The 17,240-nt window shown below is 39.9% G+C and overlaps 1 protein-coding gene across 1 annotated transcript; it reads right to left on the bottom strand.

Moving 5' to 3' along the window:
- Positions 1 to 386: 386 nt before the first annotated feature.
- Positions 387 to 17,090, bottom strand: JHY (junctional cadherin complex regulator). The gene is made up of 9 exons (XM_074848696.1): positions 17,034 to 17,090; positions 16,384 to 16,463; positions 15,532 to 15,955; positions 12,124 to 12,622; positions 8,279 to 8,364; positions 6,100 to 6,385; positions 4,116 to 4,196; positions 2,746 to 2,871; positions 387 to 958 (listed from the first exon to the last, which is right to left on the bottom strand). Exons 3-9 carry the CDS (start codon positions 15,867 to 15,869, stop codon positions 755 to 757), a joined length of 1,620 nt encoding a protein of 539 aa, XP_074704797.1. The 5' UTR covers positions 15,870 to 15,955; positions 16,384 to 16,463; positions 17,034 to 17,090; the 3' UTR covers positions 387 to 754.
- Positions 17,091 to 17,240: the final 150 nt, after the last annotated feature.

Below are 17,240 nucleotides of genomic sequence, written 5' to 3'. Positions count from 1 at the left end.
AACCCATCTGTTTGTTGTTATTTTTTTAGATTTAATCTGTTAAAAGCTGTCCCCTCTCAAACATGTAGCTCTCAATTATCCTGTTACTCAATATTTTTTTCCAACTGCTTCTGGCTAATAACAGATTGTCTGCATGATCAGCCAGTACTTGTTTTGAATTTTTGCGTCCCAGATGAAGCTTCAAAATTGTGGTCTTGATGTGACAACTATTCACTAACAGATAACAGAGTAACGTTTGAATAATTAGTATTGTATCATTACCAACTGCTATGTTTGGTGCACATTTTTGTTCTCATTCTTACCAGTAATGGATTATTTTTGGCTTTATTTCTGGACAGTCTGCCAAAGTCTCCTCTGGACTTCCAAAAAGAGAAACAATGCTGGTATTAAGATCATCAAATGAAACTGATGTTTATTTTTAATGTTTTGTAGATATGCCCATGTTTGACATGTCTAAAAATGATCCAGCTGCAATAAGCCAACAGCTGATTAGTCTGAAAGATGCAGCTGCTAGATCAGTTGATTTCAAAGAAAAATAACAACAGGGGTGACCATATTTAAAATGCTACATATGCAACTGTTCACATTTTTGAAAATTAGGTATATTAGAACTGATTCTAAAATTTAACAATGATTAAACTTAAGCCACTTTATATTTCAATGGAATGGTAAATCAGTATATAATAGTCATAGCTCATAATTAAATAGTTCACACATTTTTGCCTTGAAGACATCCCTATTAATTTCAAACTACTTAAAAGATATGAAGGCTTCTGAAAGCAGCTACAACTTGTTTCTCCTTCTCATGTCTATTTTGTAAAGTTTCCAAGGACGTAATTGGAGGTAAACTGTCTCCATTTAAAGTCTGTGGCAGAACTCTTTCCTCTTTCACCTCTTCATCTGATTGTCTTGCTGTGAAAGCCTTTGGTCTAGGAATCTTCTTAGCATATTCCAGCGCCTAAGAACATGAAAGTTGGGGTAACTGATTAAGAGAACCTGATCGATATTTCCAAGAAAATGTAGGTGTTTCTATGTTGAGTCAAATTAACAGTTGTCCTAATTCTTGATCTTGTTTCTGACAGTGTTCAATACTAGATGCTTCAGTGGTGACTGCACGAAACCTCTGCAGTGGGCAAAATAACCCACCTCAAGGAGATGTGCTTTCTGACACTTACCACTGGAGGTCACCTTAAATACTGAAGCAGTGTTTTTTCTTTAAAAAAGGAACATGAGTCTATTAAGTTTATAAACATTTGTTTTTTAGTCTCATTAAGCTCTTGTCATCAGTCCTATTTAATAGCAGGGAGTTCCACAGGTTAATACGACAAGGATGGAAACTGAGTGCTCCTACGACAAACTCTAAGGAATTGACGTATTGAAAGGCCTAAAATGTTAAAACAAGTTTTGAAATGAAGTCTAGGTAATTCTTTTAAATTCTCTGCAGCCTGTTTTAACATAATCCCTTGCCAAATTCCTTTTTGGTTAATTTTAAAGGTAACACAGTTCTGAACAAGAAAAGGTTTCTGAACAAATGAGGATGGTATTCACACATGCACGTTTCCTTTTATCACGCGCTTTTCCAAGTACGTATTTCTGTAGCAGTATGTAGGTAAACTCGCATGTGTGAATGTGAGGTGTAGGTAAAGACTACATTGTGACTGAGAGCACACTGGTTTAACCTGGGACATTTTTTGGTGCCTGAGTTTCGGTCGCATGTATTTGGAAACACCTGTTATGCTTCAAGTGGAAGTTGCATTATCTCACATTCTTCACGAAAAGAGTGTCTGGGAAGTCTTCTGAAGGAATCCACAGCCCTTTTGACATCCAAAGAATGTAGTTTCATCTCTTTGTGGTTTATGTGAAGTTTGGAAATAAATGCAAGTAACTGAGGAATTCAACTGATATTAAACTCCAAAACTTTTTTTCCTGAAGTATGCAGTTCTCATTTATAACCTTGGAGAAATAGCTGTTAGCATGCTTTCAGCACCAGGCAGGCGAGCTCCTGCAGAACTGATTGGATAAAATATATGCTATTTCCAGAGCTTTATTACTTCCTGCAACAGGGAAAAGGTGCTCCCTTTGTTTGTTTATGTATGCCACTGTCATGTCGTGAGTTGTTGCTCATTTGGGCTATTTTTGAAGGCCGGTGAAGGCTAAAGTGATGTTGTATGGGCTTGAAAAATAAGACCAATTACTGTAGCTATGCAACTGAATTGAAAAGAGTTTGTGAGTGAGACTGACAGGCAGGTGGATAATAGACTAACAAGAGGATATCTGTGGTCCATTAGAAGAGTGCTCTCTGCAGTAGTGTGGCCTCTACCGCTGATGGGAAGCAGAGCATGTGCTGCCCTGGGTAACGTTCCTAGGGGGGTCTCACTCTCCTTTATCCCCACCCTTTTTCCCAGGAAAACATCGCTAGCTGTTTAAGCCAAGTTGAGTGCTGGTAGCTTGGATGGAGCACTGCTCCGTCTCCACTTGGTACACTCTCATGAAGAGCAAGGCAGCTGCATGGACTGAAAACTGCTGTTGGCAAAGAAATCAGCAACGACAGCCATAACAGAATAGATGCACAGATGAGCACTTGCCAGGATCCCATGAGAGTAGAAGTCCTTAGAGTTGTTAAAAGGAAAATCAAAATGGAGACACTGTTTTAGCCTACTGTGAGTTAAATGGAGGCTTTTCTTTTTCTTTGTGCAAAGTCCAGAATCATTCCCTGCATGTATCTTAAAGGGACTCTGTTCTTACCTTCTGTCTTGACACCGAAGATATGACCTGGGGTTTTGTAGGTAACCTCTGAACCGAAGCAATGTTTTTCATATTGTGTTCCTTAATTTGCTTTGCATATTCCTTTTGTTGCTTTAACTTCTCTTTCTGACAAAAGGAAAAAAGCATATGGTTAATTAAATGTCTCAGTGGATCCATCAATGAAACACTTTTTCCATCGGAGTCTTCCATTTACACCTCTGTTGCTGTTTAACCTGGCTATGCTATTGATCATTCCTCAGCAGAACACAGCAGGAAATCCTGATAAATGGCACAGCTTTTTTAGTCACCCTTCATTTTTAAGAGCTTTTTCTTGGACTGTATTGAGGATGGAGCTCAGCAGAATTGTGGCTTTATTCTGAATATTTCAATATATCTGTTCAGTTCTAAAATGGCTGTGCTAATTTCTGTCAGCTTTTGCAATGACTTTTAAAAGCTTTGTACTTACTTTTAAGGCCCTAAATGACCCGCTTCATTTATTTAACTGATATTCTCTGCCTTTATGTTTCTAGCAATTCATGATGCTCCAATTCAGCAGTATGCTCTACGTTGCCCCTGTTAGCAGCCAATGCAATGATACCCCAGTGGCATTCCAGGTTCCAGATGTGTTATGATGGGGCTAAAAATGCACAGAGTCCTGGGCTCTGCACCGGTCTGCCCATTCCAATTTCAGATCTCTAATCTGTTTCATTTATGTCAAGGAGGAAGAAAATACAGCAGCTTCTCAATGACTCCAAAGGGATGATAATTTTGTAATTTTTTCCCTCCTGCTGTCCTACAGTGTTTCTATAAAGAATTCCATATGAAGCACCTGCTGTCAGATTAACTGGGTCTCAAAGCATGCAGGATGGGCTTTGCAGCACCTTCGATATACAGCTGTTACCAGACCCTCATTATCAGCAGAGAACAGGTCAAACAATATCAATTGTTCAGATACTTGTTCTGAACAATGAGTCTCCATTTCCAGAGGGGAATGTGCATCCAGCTATTTTCTTCTTGTGTTTACACAACTTCTTTTACTTCCACTTTGAAGGTTAGGCAAACCTTCTACACTGGCAACTCAGTCACATGAGTGTATAATTTACTGATGTGCAATTAGCCCTGTCGAATTCCACGAACTCTACTCCCTGTTTCTGGAATTACAACATTAGAGGGATAAAATTATCCACAATACAGTTGTCTGTCTTTCTATTTGAATCTCCCCTTAGGAACTCAAGCTAGACCTAGACTCAGGGACATAAAGCATCAGACAAACATAAGTTGCTTCTCAGCAGTGATTTCTTTGCCATTCTCCTCTGCCTAAGTTCACTTTGCACAGCTGAAAAGCAGATCATATAACAGGGACCTCTTACCTTCTCTTTGATTGCTTCATAGTCAGGTCCAAGGCCTCCAAGCTTCACATTCAGATTTATGTAGGCTTTGGAGCTACGTGGCTGAAAACCAAACAGCAGTGACAGATTTTCCTTTATATGATTTCACAGAGAACATAATTAAAGCAAGTCTTGTAGCGGACACCCAAGGTAAGAGCAGGATTCAACTTGCAGTGTCAGTCTTGCTTCTGGCATGTCTCATTTTAAAGATTGTGAGTGACCAAAAAGATTGAGTTTGCATAAATCAAATTGCACTGTATTTCCTTGGAATCTAGGTGGGTAATTGCCAATTGTCCAAATCACAAAGCAATACTTTCTGTCAAAAATGATCTTTTGTGAGCTTTATTTTTAAACAGCTTAAAGTGACCCATTTGACTGTTGTTAGAATGAAACTCCAAAGAAACTGTTATAGGAGAAGCAGATAAAAGTACCTGATTTTGGTGGTAAAAAAAATAGGCAAATGTTATTAGTAATAGTTATCCTTCTTTGTTCTCAAGACTGCAATGGAAAATTGTTCACAGACAGTTGAAAAATACATGCCTTGCAGCACAGCAAAAGCTTTACAAGTGCATAGGGAAGGCAGAAGATGAATGATGGGGGATGCCATTTCAATACTTCATGACATTACTACAAAGACCCCAATACTTCCTGAACCTTTTTAATCTCTTTCAAGAACACTAGATTAATTTTTACAAGTGGACTACATATTAAAAACTTGTCAGTGGAAACTCATTATAATCAGCTCTGAAGTAATTTCAATCACAGTGTAATGCAGAAACACCAAGAAATTTCTATATGCAAATAAAATGTGCATTTCTTCAAAGGCCATGTTCAAGTTAATTGCAGAGAAACTAATTCTAAGCACTGAATTTTCAATTTTATGTTTCTTTCTGTCAGTTATCCCCATTCTTTTGTGATATACTTACACCTAACTTTTAAGGTACTGTGAAGAGTTAATCATTTAGCTGTCTGCAACAAAATCAGGGATTTCTCACTTCATGTGATGAGTATGACTGCATTTGTTTATTAGGAAAAGCTGGGTTTTTCTGAGAGACATAAACCATCTTATTGTCTGTGGCACTCCTCACATATGAAGCGTGAGAGAGCTGCTGAAAATACAGGACAGAAACAATGGTTTGAACTCAGGGGAACAGAAAGGGAAGGAAATCTGTCCTTCAGTTACTATCATAATCCAGCTAACTCTTCTTAGAGGCATTCAAGCAGCAATACACAAACTGCCTCCCAGATCAAACACATGAGTAATTATTCCAGCTTAGTTTGTCTGCCCTGAGATTTGGAGCTAACTTCTTAAACATTTAATTTGTCATGGACACACAGAGATATGTCTATGCTGTTCCACTGCCTCTGTGTTAACTGGTTGCAGATTAAAACCGGACACACAGAAAAGACAAAAAGAAACAAGTTTTAATAAGGACCAAAATGGGATCATCAGGAGACTTGTAATAATGTTTATGCTATTAGCTTCACAAATCCTCTAAGTTTGTTGTTGTTCAGTTTTATTCCCTTGGAAACGAAGAGATTTGAGTTGGATAGCAAATGAGCACGACCAGGATAATGGTTTAGCTCAGATCTGAGGCCTGGCTACCTGCTGCTTTATACAAATAGCTTTATTCTAAATCATTTTATCGCTGGATAACTTAAAGGACAAACACTGCTCCGTGTGTTCTTAGAGCTAATCAAGACTGCCAGTGACATAGTGGTGAACCACCATGCTCTTTAGACTAAAATGATTTTAGTGTCTGTTTCCACCTTTGTTCCTTGGTTTTTAATGCTCTGGGCAAGTCAGTGTGTCAGTGTGCTCTCTGTAACAATGAAATATTTCTTAGTCCCCCTTCCCTTTTTTTTTTTTTTTTTTGGTGAAGATATTTGAATTACTAAGAAAAGAAATATTGAGCAGGTGGGAAATAGAAATGTAAACCCATCCAGTCTGCATCTATTTGCTTACCTTTTTTCTGACTTTAGGCTGTTTTTGCTTTCCCATTTGCATGAGATAGCTTTCTGAGTTGCTTCGGCTTATTTTCACTTGATTTCCTTCACCACTCTCTGGATCTACCTCTGAAGCACTTTCTACCTGAGGCATTATAGGTGGGAGAAGGCTGAACAAGTCCCTGTCAGCGAAGTGAGCTTCTGTCAAACGAGTGATCTCTTGGTGATGTCGCTCCATCGTTTGTGTAAATTGGAAGGTTGCACAAGGGGCTGTTGGTGAACTGTGAACAGAAGATTGAGAGGGCCTCAAAAAAGAAAGAGGGGGAAAAATAAGACACTTTATTTGTACGTAGCAGATAGCTCAACAAGCAATCTGTACATGCAATGCTCCTTGCTCACAGAGTATACTGGGAACATGAAGATGGAAAGACGGGTATTTCTCAATAACTGACTTTGCACCCAAGTGTATGGAAATTGTTTAAAATAAATGGCAAAAATTATAGATGGGGAAACTTTCAGCCTGAGGCAAAGCTAGCTTAAGACAATGAAAACTGCCTTTGAACAGCTTTGGATCAGGCCTGCAGAATACTGAAAGAACTAACTTTCTATGTGAAAGAAAACCTTCATTTTTATCAAGGCAGGTGAAATTCTACATAACTAAGGATTTTCATGCTCTTCCCCATGTGTAGCAAGCCAGAACTGGCACTGGAATGACTCTGGGTACTCACCCTGCAAGGCAAGTTTTGATATAACTCTATGCAGCTAGCAGTAGACTTAGTTTATGCACAGTGTTCTTTGCTATCTATTTTTTTGCTAACAGACCAATGTCAGTGATTTCTTTTCTAAACCAAGCACTCCTCTCTGCCCTGTATCCTGCAGAACATTATCCAAATGATAAGAAACAATTTAAGAATTTAAGCACACCAGGACTACTCTCTTGAGCTAAACTGACATACTCTAAATCTGGAATTTATTTAAGATTTTTCACTTTCCAATTACAGCATCAGGTGTTGCCTATTTTGAGGAAAGACATGGCTTTCCTTCTAGGGAATATACAAATCCATTCTCAGTCCATTTAATCTTTGTCAGCGCTAAAATCCTCCATTTCATCCTCCTGTCTCTCTAGGGTTCTTTTGTTAGCAACACTTGCAATCACTACATAGCATATGCACTCAGAATAACTACTTAATGGTAGGTATTAAATCCATATATAGAGCAGAATGTTTTGGCGAAAGCTTTAGCACTGGGGAATCCTGACTCCTGGTGCCAAGATGATGATTTGTTAGCTTGACCTCTGCTGTAACGATTAATGTTCTGGCATACTGTGCCACTGGTGGAAAGCATAAACTGCTGCCAAACTGGGACCAGGCCAGTGTTTTCCCATTTAAACGGAATGAGCAGCCCTGTAAAATACCTCCTTCATTCTGAAATTCCATATATAAAGCACATCTCACAATGAACAGCAGCATGTAATCTTGGTTGTCCTTTACCAAAGCGCAGCTTTCAGTCTTAAGTGAACAGCAGGAAATTTAAACAGTCTGCCAAATTACCTCAAATACTTGTAATACAAAGAGAGTAACTAAGTTTGCCAAGAGGAATTCCAGTTGGCTTGAAGTTCTGGTTCTGAAGTCTTGGTTTTTCATCTGTGATGATAACCTGATCTTTTTTTACCACATCAAAGACCATCCCACTGCATTGGTTTGAAAGGCCAACATAAAACAGATCTATAGACTTACGTGTATGGATAAGGTCAGTGCAACTTTTTCTGCTTGTAACATTTTCCATTTTATGGTAACCCCTTGATGTTCACAGGGATTTTAGGGGACAAGTAAAGCAACAGTAGTTAAGTTCTAGCTCAGAATCCTCGTGAACCATCAAACATGACCATGGATTAGTTTGTGCTTTTACATTATTATCAACCAAATAATGTCTTAAATAGATTAGATTCTTTGAGCTCTCAGTTTCTTGGGATTTGGGATCTATTTTGGTTTTAAATCATTCAGTATATAAAGCACCATACGCATTAACTTTTGGTGATTATCTACTGATATATATCTAAGGATTTCTTGTCAGTAATTGGTACTTTAAAAGTAATGACATTACAGCTTTAAATATTCAAACTTCAATGCTTTTACATATATATTTCAATTTCCACGTTCTATCAAAAAGGAACCTTGAGCTGCTGTGCTTTCAGGTACCATTTGTCTTCAGGCTCCATCTTCACAGTCTGGAATGGTAGGACACTCTGAACTGGTTCCTCATCAACAGTTTTAGGATCTGTAACCTAAAAATCAAGAATGTTTATGGCCACAGCCAAACCAGATGAAAGGATTTAGAAGTCCTGGGGAAAGAATGAGAAATAATTTGCCTCCTTTTAAATCTAAAATGCTAACGTTAGGCATTATATAATAGATACCGAGAAAACAAACGGCAAAAAGAGAAAATGAAAAAGGAAGCACAAAAACCAATTAACAGTGCTGTGGTAGTAGGGAGTATTCCTTCTACTTTAAGAAGAAGAGAGGAATATAAAATTGCAGGAAGTATGCAGCACAGAAACCTACTTGTAACTCTCAAATGTCTACGCTTCTCCATTTATATGAGAGCCAGTGGATGTACCTAATAACAGGAAAACAACTAGACAATCATCATTGTCCAAGCAATCAGCCAGTGTACCAAGATACTGATGGATGACACACACCATCGCAAGGTCTTGAACAACAGAGTATGCAGAAAAACATGGCAAAACACAGTAAAGTTGGTAGAAAAGTACAAGGAGTAGCTGCAGAAATAAAACATCTAATACACATAGCCTGGCAACAATATCAAACAGTTTGTGCAAAACAGCAAGCCCACAAACAAGAACAACATGTTCATGTGGCCACAGTCATGGTAGCGCTACGGCTGGAAATCAAATTTGAGCAATTTTTCGAGGGTGGCTGCAGGCACTACAGATTCTGAAGCCAAGCAATACCCTCGTAAACATAGCAATAATGAACATTTTTCTTGAAAGCATCAAACTTTTTTTCCCAATCTATAAAACTTCAGGAAAAACAAAGGGTTTTTTATTTCTTATTTATACTTGTGTTGTCCCAAACCATCTTGCAAAGTACTTTAGCAGGTGTGACCTCAGCTAAGCGTGCAGTTAGGCAGTCTCACCTCAAAGAAACTACAGCTAACTATGTGCTGGACTCGTGCTTGTGGTAGAAGTACCTATGCACCGCTGCGGAGTGACACTGGCTAACGCAGGAGAACTTGCACTGAGAAGATATTTGTGACCAAGAGAATTATTAATTGACAATCATAACAGTGAAATCAGCGTGAAGGAAGTGTTAAATCCTTCCAGGGAGCTGAGCCTCTCATCTTTGGGGGTGAGAGATTAGGACAACTAGGAAAAGGCAGGTAGGGTTTATTGCTGAGTTTTCAGGTGATCTCATTGCTCCAAATGGCAATGCAGATTCTATTAGCTGTGATGGAAAAAGTTGACAAATTAAAAGTTACCACACAGGTTTCCTGAACCGTGGATAGATACAGCTTTGCAGTCAGTAAGATGTTTTTGGTGGAACCAACTGCCTCACTGCATTGATAGTTTACTGGGCAGGTAAAGCATACTTCTACATTATCTCTTTGAAAGAGGAACAGGACACAACCTCTGCCAGCATTTTTTGTGAACTATTCTATTAATACCAATCAAATTGAGAAAATGATCAAATGAAATTGCATTTTGAGAATCATAAGCTGTGTAATGCCTATTCTGTTAAATTGAGGCCCATAATTGCTTCTCTACTGAAAAGATACAACAAAGACAGCAATCATGGCATGTCATTATCCCAGACTAGAAAACCGGCCTTTGCAGTGAGGACTTCAAAGGCTTGTGGTTCTCGAATTGCATTTGGCTGCTATTGTTGAAGCGCAGGCAATCTTGATTAGGTGTTTACACTGAGGTAAGGCGCAGTGCACAGAGAGTCTGAGTGCCTTGGTCTAGAGCCATTAAAAAATTGTACATTATGTTCCTTGCTTTGAAGTAAGGGGCTTGTAGGTAGGAAAGCAACTCATATTGAGTACAGCTGAGCTAGATTGGGCCACTACTTCTCTCTTTCTTTCTCTCTCTCTCTCTCAAAGAAACTCATCATCAGGTTCTTAAAGAATCAGGCAACACTGCAAAGAACTTGATGCTTTATAAAAAGCTGTATCAATTAGTAAATACACAGATCAACGCACATTTATGGTATGTTTTGGTACATACAGCCTGCTGTCTGTATGTGCGGAGGTAACAGCTGTAAATCTTGCAAGAATGAGGCTGCAAATATTTTACCTAATGTTATGTCAGTTGAAAAGAGCAGTGTGCAAAGTAGTCACTTCAACGTAAATACTGTTTCATTACCACAGTACCTGACAGCCAACAGTGATCATATCAATAGAACTAGCTTCAACATCCTGCAAAGCTCAGAACAACCCAGTTTAGGAAAAAAACAGTATTCAGCACATGTTTGATCGCTCCAGCGGAAGACATGTGGCTTGTTTGATTCTTCTCATACTTTGTGTTTTTGCACTTTTGATACAGTTTTCCAGGTGAGGTGACCAACGTTGCCTCGTGGGCCAGCTCTGGTCAACAAGATGCTCCCGTCAGGCCTTCTTTCACCCCCTCCAACAAGACACAGCAACGGCTGTATCGCTTCAGGACAAGAGAGGCAAGTACTTCCTATGCCTATCGGCAGCAAATACAAAGGTAGCTGACAGTAGGTGGTGATGCTGTTGCAGCTGTATCAACTTGTCAAGGAAAGAAGCACATGCTGCCTGGCTCCTGCTATGTCACAGCTCTGCTGTCCCCATGGCTACTTCAGAAAGGCAATCTTAGAACACAGCCTGGATTTTAAGAGATTTTTTTTTTTCTATTACATAGGTTTGAATAGTGTCTACACACTGAAGTTCTGATCCCTGGCTCCAATACTCGCATATGAAACATTTTCAGAATTCCCCAAATAGTAAACATAATCATATCAACACAGCTTTAATTAGCGTCAATCTACACTAATTATTTTTACCATCAACCAGATTATAACTGAAAAAAACAAGTGCTCTTAATAGCTCTGCTAGCAAAAATCTTGTCCACCATTACACTCATTGTAACGTAGTCAGCAGATGCCCTCTAATGTTGTGTCAACTGTTCATTAGCTTGGAAAATGTGTCACGTGAAGCAGAAAGTCTCTGTAGTTTTGCAAGTTAGGAATTTTCTATGCTACAACTCGTGGGGTGATTCAATGACTCCCACCCTCCCATTATGCATAATAAGTAGCAAGTAAAACCAACAAACTCATGTATAATCGTTCATTAGGAACTGTAATTACATTTCCACTTAATCCTTAAGACAAGTTGTCTGACATTTTGCAGCCAATCATAACAAAGCTAGGCCCTTCAAGTACTGTACATGACTGGTATCTGCTGACTGATTTCAAATATAAGGTTTGGTCTGGCTGAGAAAGCAAGCAGGGGGAAAGGGTTGTCTGACCACCCAAATCTAACACATATTTCTTGAATACCCCTACATGTGTGGCCCTAAATGACAGTGCTAATGCAGGGCCCTTGAAAGCAGCGTGACCACAATGTGTTTTCTGGTTCTTAAACTCAATTGTAAATTCACTTTTTTGTTATGAACAACATGAGTGGAAAAACACAGCTTTTTAAGCCAAATGGTGACATCAGGGTTTCCTACTGCAGGTAAAAAACTGTGTTCTGCTATTAGAAGCAATTTGCATTTGCTGCATTGAGCAAAACTTGGAATATGCTACTAGCAGAGATAATCGTTACCAAATTCATGTTGGCCAAGCAGAGAAGAATCAGTCACTGGGGTGGTGAGTAACTGAGGACTTGTCAATTATTCCATAAATGGTGAACAAGATTCTCACTGGAAACCGTAAGTTATCACCTGCATGATAGATTGTAAATCTACTTACCTCCTCTGCAAACCTGATCATGCAGCTGTTCCATTGTAACACTAGACAGTCCTCAGTTTATACCAATTAGAAAACATGTAAAAGTTACCTACCTGCTCTTGAAGAACTCCCTCTTGCTTTTTACTGTGTAACTGAAGATAGGAATTTATCTTCTCTGACCGTAATCCTAAAGTACGTTTATTTTTTTCCACAAAGTTTTTTTTTGCTTTTTGTGGTCGATCTTGAATCTGAGGACAAAAAGCACTGCTGTGTGTACTGGGACTGTCTTTGAAATGACAGCCATCTGCAGATTCCTTCCCTTTGGTATGTAGCCTAAAAGGTTCATTGCTGACCACAGCATTTGGTTCATGAAGGTTTAGTAATTCTGTACCAAACTCTGAGCATGAGTCTCGTGACTTTGCCTCCTGTTGACTCTTTTCTTCGGGGGAGCCATTGGAATGGAGGTAAAATGAATCTTGCGAGAAGTCCACGCTGCTTCCTCCAGCCCCTTGACACGCTTTTTCTGCCTCAGAAAATTCTGCTACCTCTTTTGTGTTCTTCCAATTAGGATTGTATCTTAGGCTGAAATACTTGTCCACAGACTGTTGTTTCCTATTTAAAAAAGAAACACAAGATTATTTATGTATAAATTATATAAATCCTGTATTATTTCAGTGTGCAATTTGAGCCAACCAATACGGTCAACTGAAATATTTCAGTGCGTACAGTATGGCCATCTGTGGCACTGGGATCAGAACAGTTTTATCAAACATTTTTTTAGTAGAAAATTTAGGCAGGACCTCCTCTTCATTTTAAATTTTCATTATCACGGAATGATAAATTGGCCTAACATTAAGGTCACAGTAGAATACAACCCTTATCCTAAATTTAGCATAGAATCATAAGTAGTAGTAGAATCAACTAAAAGATGAAAAGATATGTTGTACTGCTTCTGCTGTCTCCTTTAAAATGATGTAGCCTACAAAAGAAGGTATGTGTTGCTCATTCTTCAAAGACTCTGCTGTGTGAAATAAAAGTGGTATTCCTGGTAAAATCACTCTCTCAAATGTCAGTTTGAGAGTGTCTAAGCAAGAACTGCCTACAGCTCTGTATTTTTATTCTCTCTTCTCATTCTTATGATACATCACGATGTTTCAATAAAAAAACTCTCCATAAAAGACTTAAAGTAACTTCTCATTGAAAGAACAGGCTGTAACTGAGATAAGTGTAGAAAGACATAAATCAGAAAGGTTTGTGGGTCTGGCTTTTTTTTTAAAAAAACCCCAAATGTCCAAACTGTTGTTCTGAACTACATTTGTAGTTTATGATTTATGGTCTGATCCAACAGGAGGAAAACCAACTGCAGGGGCCAAATACATACAAATTGTCTTCCAGGAGACGTGTGGGCAGTGGCAGGAGTAAGGAGTGTGGGGAAAAAAAAGCTTCTAACACTGTTTTTTCTTAACAGGACCTGCAGTATAGTCCTGGTTTCTTGGGCACTGACAAATGGTGAGCCTTTCAGAGCGACATTTGTAGGCACTGAAACCTGGTTGACTCTTCAGCCCCTATTAAAAGAAATGTACTGATCTGCTGGGATTCTCCAAACTGTGGCATAGTTAATCATACTAACATTTCCGTAAATCATTTATTCATCCTTTCTAAATTAGTTACATGCCTCTGCCTATCTTTCGAGTGGCTCCTAATAATAAAATAATCTGTTTCTCTCATTTCAGGTAAGCATTGGTGCTGTGGTACCCTGTATACTAGAGATTAGATGATTTACACTGGTGAAAACATTATTATTCCTAGTTGTCATACACTGCAGGTAAACAGAAATAGGTGACCATACTTTGAAATGAGTACAGAAATATGTGATATAATTGCAGTGATTCAAATGACAGAGTATAATGCTAAAGAGTTCTATTGTGCTGAAATGTGTGCACAGCAGCTCAATTGTATTGTGCAGGCCAGGTCACCGCATGGGAACAAAATGAGTGTGAAGAGCTCCTTCATCTCTAATCATCTGCAGACAAAAAGTGCACCTTTTATTCCTCCCCCCAACTTGATATAAAGGTTAGATGGACTCTGTACTCATCAACAAAAGTGTTGTATGTAGACAACAGATGCAGCGTTTCCTCTTCAAATTCCGAGGTTAGTAATGGATGTAGAGAGGGGGTTTCATATGTATATGCTGTGATATTTGCTCCAGTTAATGGACTGTATTTGAGTACTTACTAGCCTAAGTTCAAACAAAATAAAATTAAATTTCCATTTAATGAAGAGCCTCACATTCAACATAGTATTCAGTCAAAAAAATTACTAAAAATTAGAGCATGTTTCTAGTACAATTAACATCATTTGCACTCACAATAAAATATTCAATAACTGGCCGTTTTGCCTGTTGAGGAGGTGAATAAAAGCATGCTATTAATCATTTAGCCTTCATTTGTTTGCCATTTTATTTTAAGTAGTCAATTAAATTGAAACTGCACATCATTATTACTTCAGGTTTAATTTAATCCCTTTAAACTTGAGAATTATTCCCAATTTATAGTGTTAAACCTTGTATGCATATGACAGCAAAATGAATTTTATTTTATGTACCAAGTCAATGCTTTCTAAAGCATGTTTAAAGGTGACAGTAACCCTGGAAAATTTAATTTTAGATTTATACAGCTATAAGGACAAAACTGCATTTATTCAACCCACCAATTTTTGCCCTTTAAGTTTTCTTACAGGAAGTGGCCTGGTTTGCTCAGCACAGATCTTTCGGTAAGGAAGGAGAAAAGGATGTGTTGGTACTGGTTCTTGTTTTCTCCCTGGTCCTTTTTCACAGCCCAGCTCCAGAAACCCTGTAGCCCACGATCTCAGAGCTGCTGCAGCATCGGAAGGTCTGACAGTTACACGGCAATGGTTGCCTGTTTGAGATGGTAGCCAGCACATACTGCTAAGTATTGTAGTGCCCAGTCCACAGCCTGTTACAGTCATTGGACTCCTTCTGCAGTTCTGGATCAAGTAGACAGGAATAAGAGGGGATCTACATTTAATAGGCCTTTACCAGAAGAAACTGTAGCTAAATGCTTCCCCGTTAGCTTACCCAGTGATGTTTCAGGGAGGGGTTAGCACATATCTGCTCATCACTTCCTACCTTCTTGCCTGCCTGTTTCAGAGGCAACTAAATAGGCATGTAGCATCCACCTCTGTATGCAGTGTCCAGAGCCAGTATGTGGGGAGCTCATACACGTCTGCGAGGGATGTTTTCTTTTCCATCTCACCCCTCTACACCGGTGTTTCAGCCAACATAATAAACAGTTGAGGCCATGTTGGAGAAATGAGTATGATAATTATGAATGTGGGTAAGATGAAACAGCACATCGTTGTGTGTAACTCAGTCTGTAGGTGCTCTTAACAGCACTTTGGTAACATACATTGGTCTTGAAGATGTCATGGATATTCTGAGGAACGTAAGGTTTTAAAGTGTCAGAACTATTCTACTCATCTACTAAAATCCTACGCCTTACCTTCCGTTGCCATCATTCTTTAGTATTCCATTTGTGTATCGACTGGTGTCATACTCAGCTCCTTGTTCTTCTAAACTCATCTCCTCCAAGCTATCTTCTTCTAAGCTGTCATTCTCCAACTCTTCAGAATACAGTCCTACCAGCTCTTCACTTTCACGAATCCGCTGCTGGAGCTCTAACTGATACTGTCTCTCCTGAACAAGACTTTCAGTGTCAGACTCCTGGGAGTCGTGCAGACGTGAGGCAAAGCCCCCTTTGCTTACAGACGGCCTTTTCCAGTTCGCAGGGTGGAAATCTGATTGCACAAGTACGTTCTGAGGAACATGTGTTTTACTCATGTTGCAAGTGTGTGGAGAAGAAACTGAAATACACTTTGTATCTGAAGAATTCGTTCCGTGTTTTGCACTGATGGTATACACCAGCCCTGTATGTGGAAAACATGAGAGTAAATAAAGGTTGTTCACTCTATAATAATATTTGTTAAAATCTGGAATTGCGGGTAGTATCTTTGGCTTAGAATTTGACCTTCTATAGTTAAAACAATTCTTTATTCTCATCTGTTACACTGATTTTCCTTTAGGGAGTTAATATCAAGTCTCTATGCAGCAAATGCACTACTTATTGCTATGAAATCTACCTTAAACTATTAGTGGTAACAAAGCTAATCACATATGAACAGCTTATGAAAATAAAGCGAAGACAAAGCAATGACATTCTATCTGTTAACTTTTGAGGGTTAAAAGAAATTTTATGTGTTCTTTTTATTCGACTTTATGCCATTTTGACATGTAAGCTGTCAGCAAGAAAGTGTGACAGAGGAGAACACAGGGATAAGAACTGAACACTTCTTACATTAGGAAGAGAGTTTCTTTTCATTTGACTGCATTTTAATGTTCAGATGTCATTTGCACCACCAGATATTTATGAAGTGGCTGGAATGAAAAGGCAGTGTTTTGTGAAGAAATGTAGTCTGTTATAGCGTAACTATCACAATCATTGAAGTAATTAGTTGCAGTGCATAGTGTGCCCAATCTGTTTAAAGGTACGTAGCGAGTTTCACTTTAGTACATGGGCGCCTGTTAAGATACAGAAACGCAAAATATCATTTCCATTTTTTCAGGGTTAGCCCAGCTTCCCACACACGGGTTTACCCTCCAGGGAGGCCTTTTACACCCGGGCGGGCCCCTGGATCACCGCTCCCCCCCGCCGATCGCTGATGGGGGGCGGCGCACACCCCGCCGCCGGGAGAGGAAAGGCTGGCACCGGCCAGGGAGCTTTCGCTGGAAACTGCCTCTCCGTGAGCGGCCCCCGCTCAGCTCCGCAGCGGCTCCGCCGAGGGAGCCGAGGCCTTGCCGGTAACCGCCGCTCCAGGAGCCTGTCCCCGGCCTTCAGCCCCCCCGGGAACAGCCAGGCCAGGCGTGCCCAGAGGCCCCCAATCCCCTCACCCCAGACCCCCTCACCCCAAATCCCCTCGCCCTCACCCCAAATCCCCTCGCCCTCACCCCAAACCCCCTCACAGGGCCGCCGCGCTGCCCCAAGGCCTCGGCCGCAGCCCCGCCCCCGCGTTGCCATGGCTGCGCGGCCGGACGCGGCACCTACCAAGAGCGATGGCGGCGGGGGGGGGAGGGCCTGTCCGCCCCCCGCGGGGAGCGTGGTAGCGCCCGGGCCAGGGGCCGCGGGGCGAAGCCACTTTCCGCTTAAAATTAAAA

Source organism: Strix aluco, chromosome 23, assembly GCF_031877795.1.
Source record: "Strix aluco isolate bStrAlu1 chromosome 23, bStrAlu1.hap1, whole genome shotgun sequence".
In the NCBI taxonomy this organism is placed as follows: domain Eukaryota; kingdom Metazoa; phylum Chordata; class Aves; order Strigiformes; family Strigidae; genus Strix; species Strix aluco.
The sequence above is the reverse complement of the archived record's forward strand: the minus strand, read 5'-3'. Positions and strand labels throughout refer to the sequence as shown.

Coding starts and splice junctions, on each gene's coding strand:
- JHY (XM_074848696.1), bottom strand. CDS start 15,869: ATGAGTAAAACACATGTTCCTCAGAACGTACTTGTGCAATCAGATTTC. Junction 12,623..15,531: donor AAGAATGATGGCAACGGAAG/GTAAGGCGTAGG, acceptor TTTTTTAAATAG/GAAACAACAGTCTGTGGACA. Junction 4,197..6,099: donor AGCCTAAAGTCAGAAAAAAG/GTAAGCAAATAG, acceptor TTTGGTTTTCAG/CCACGTAGCTCCAAAGCCTA.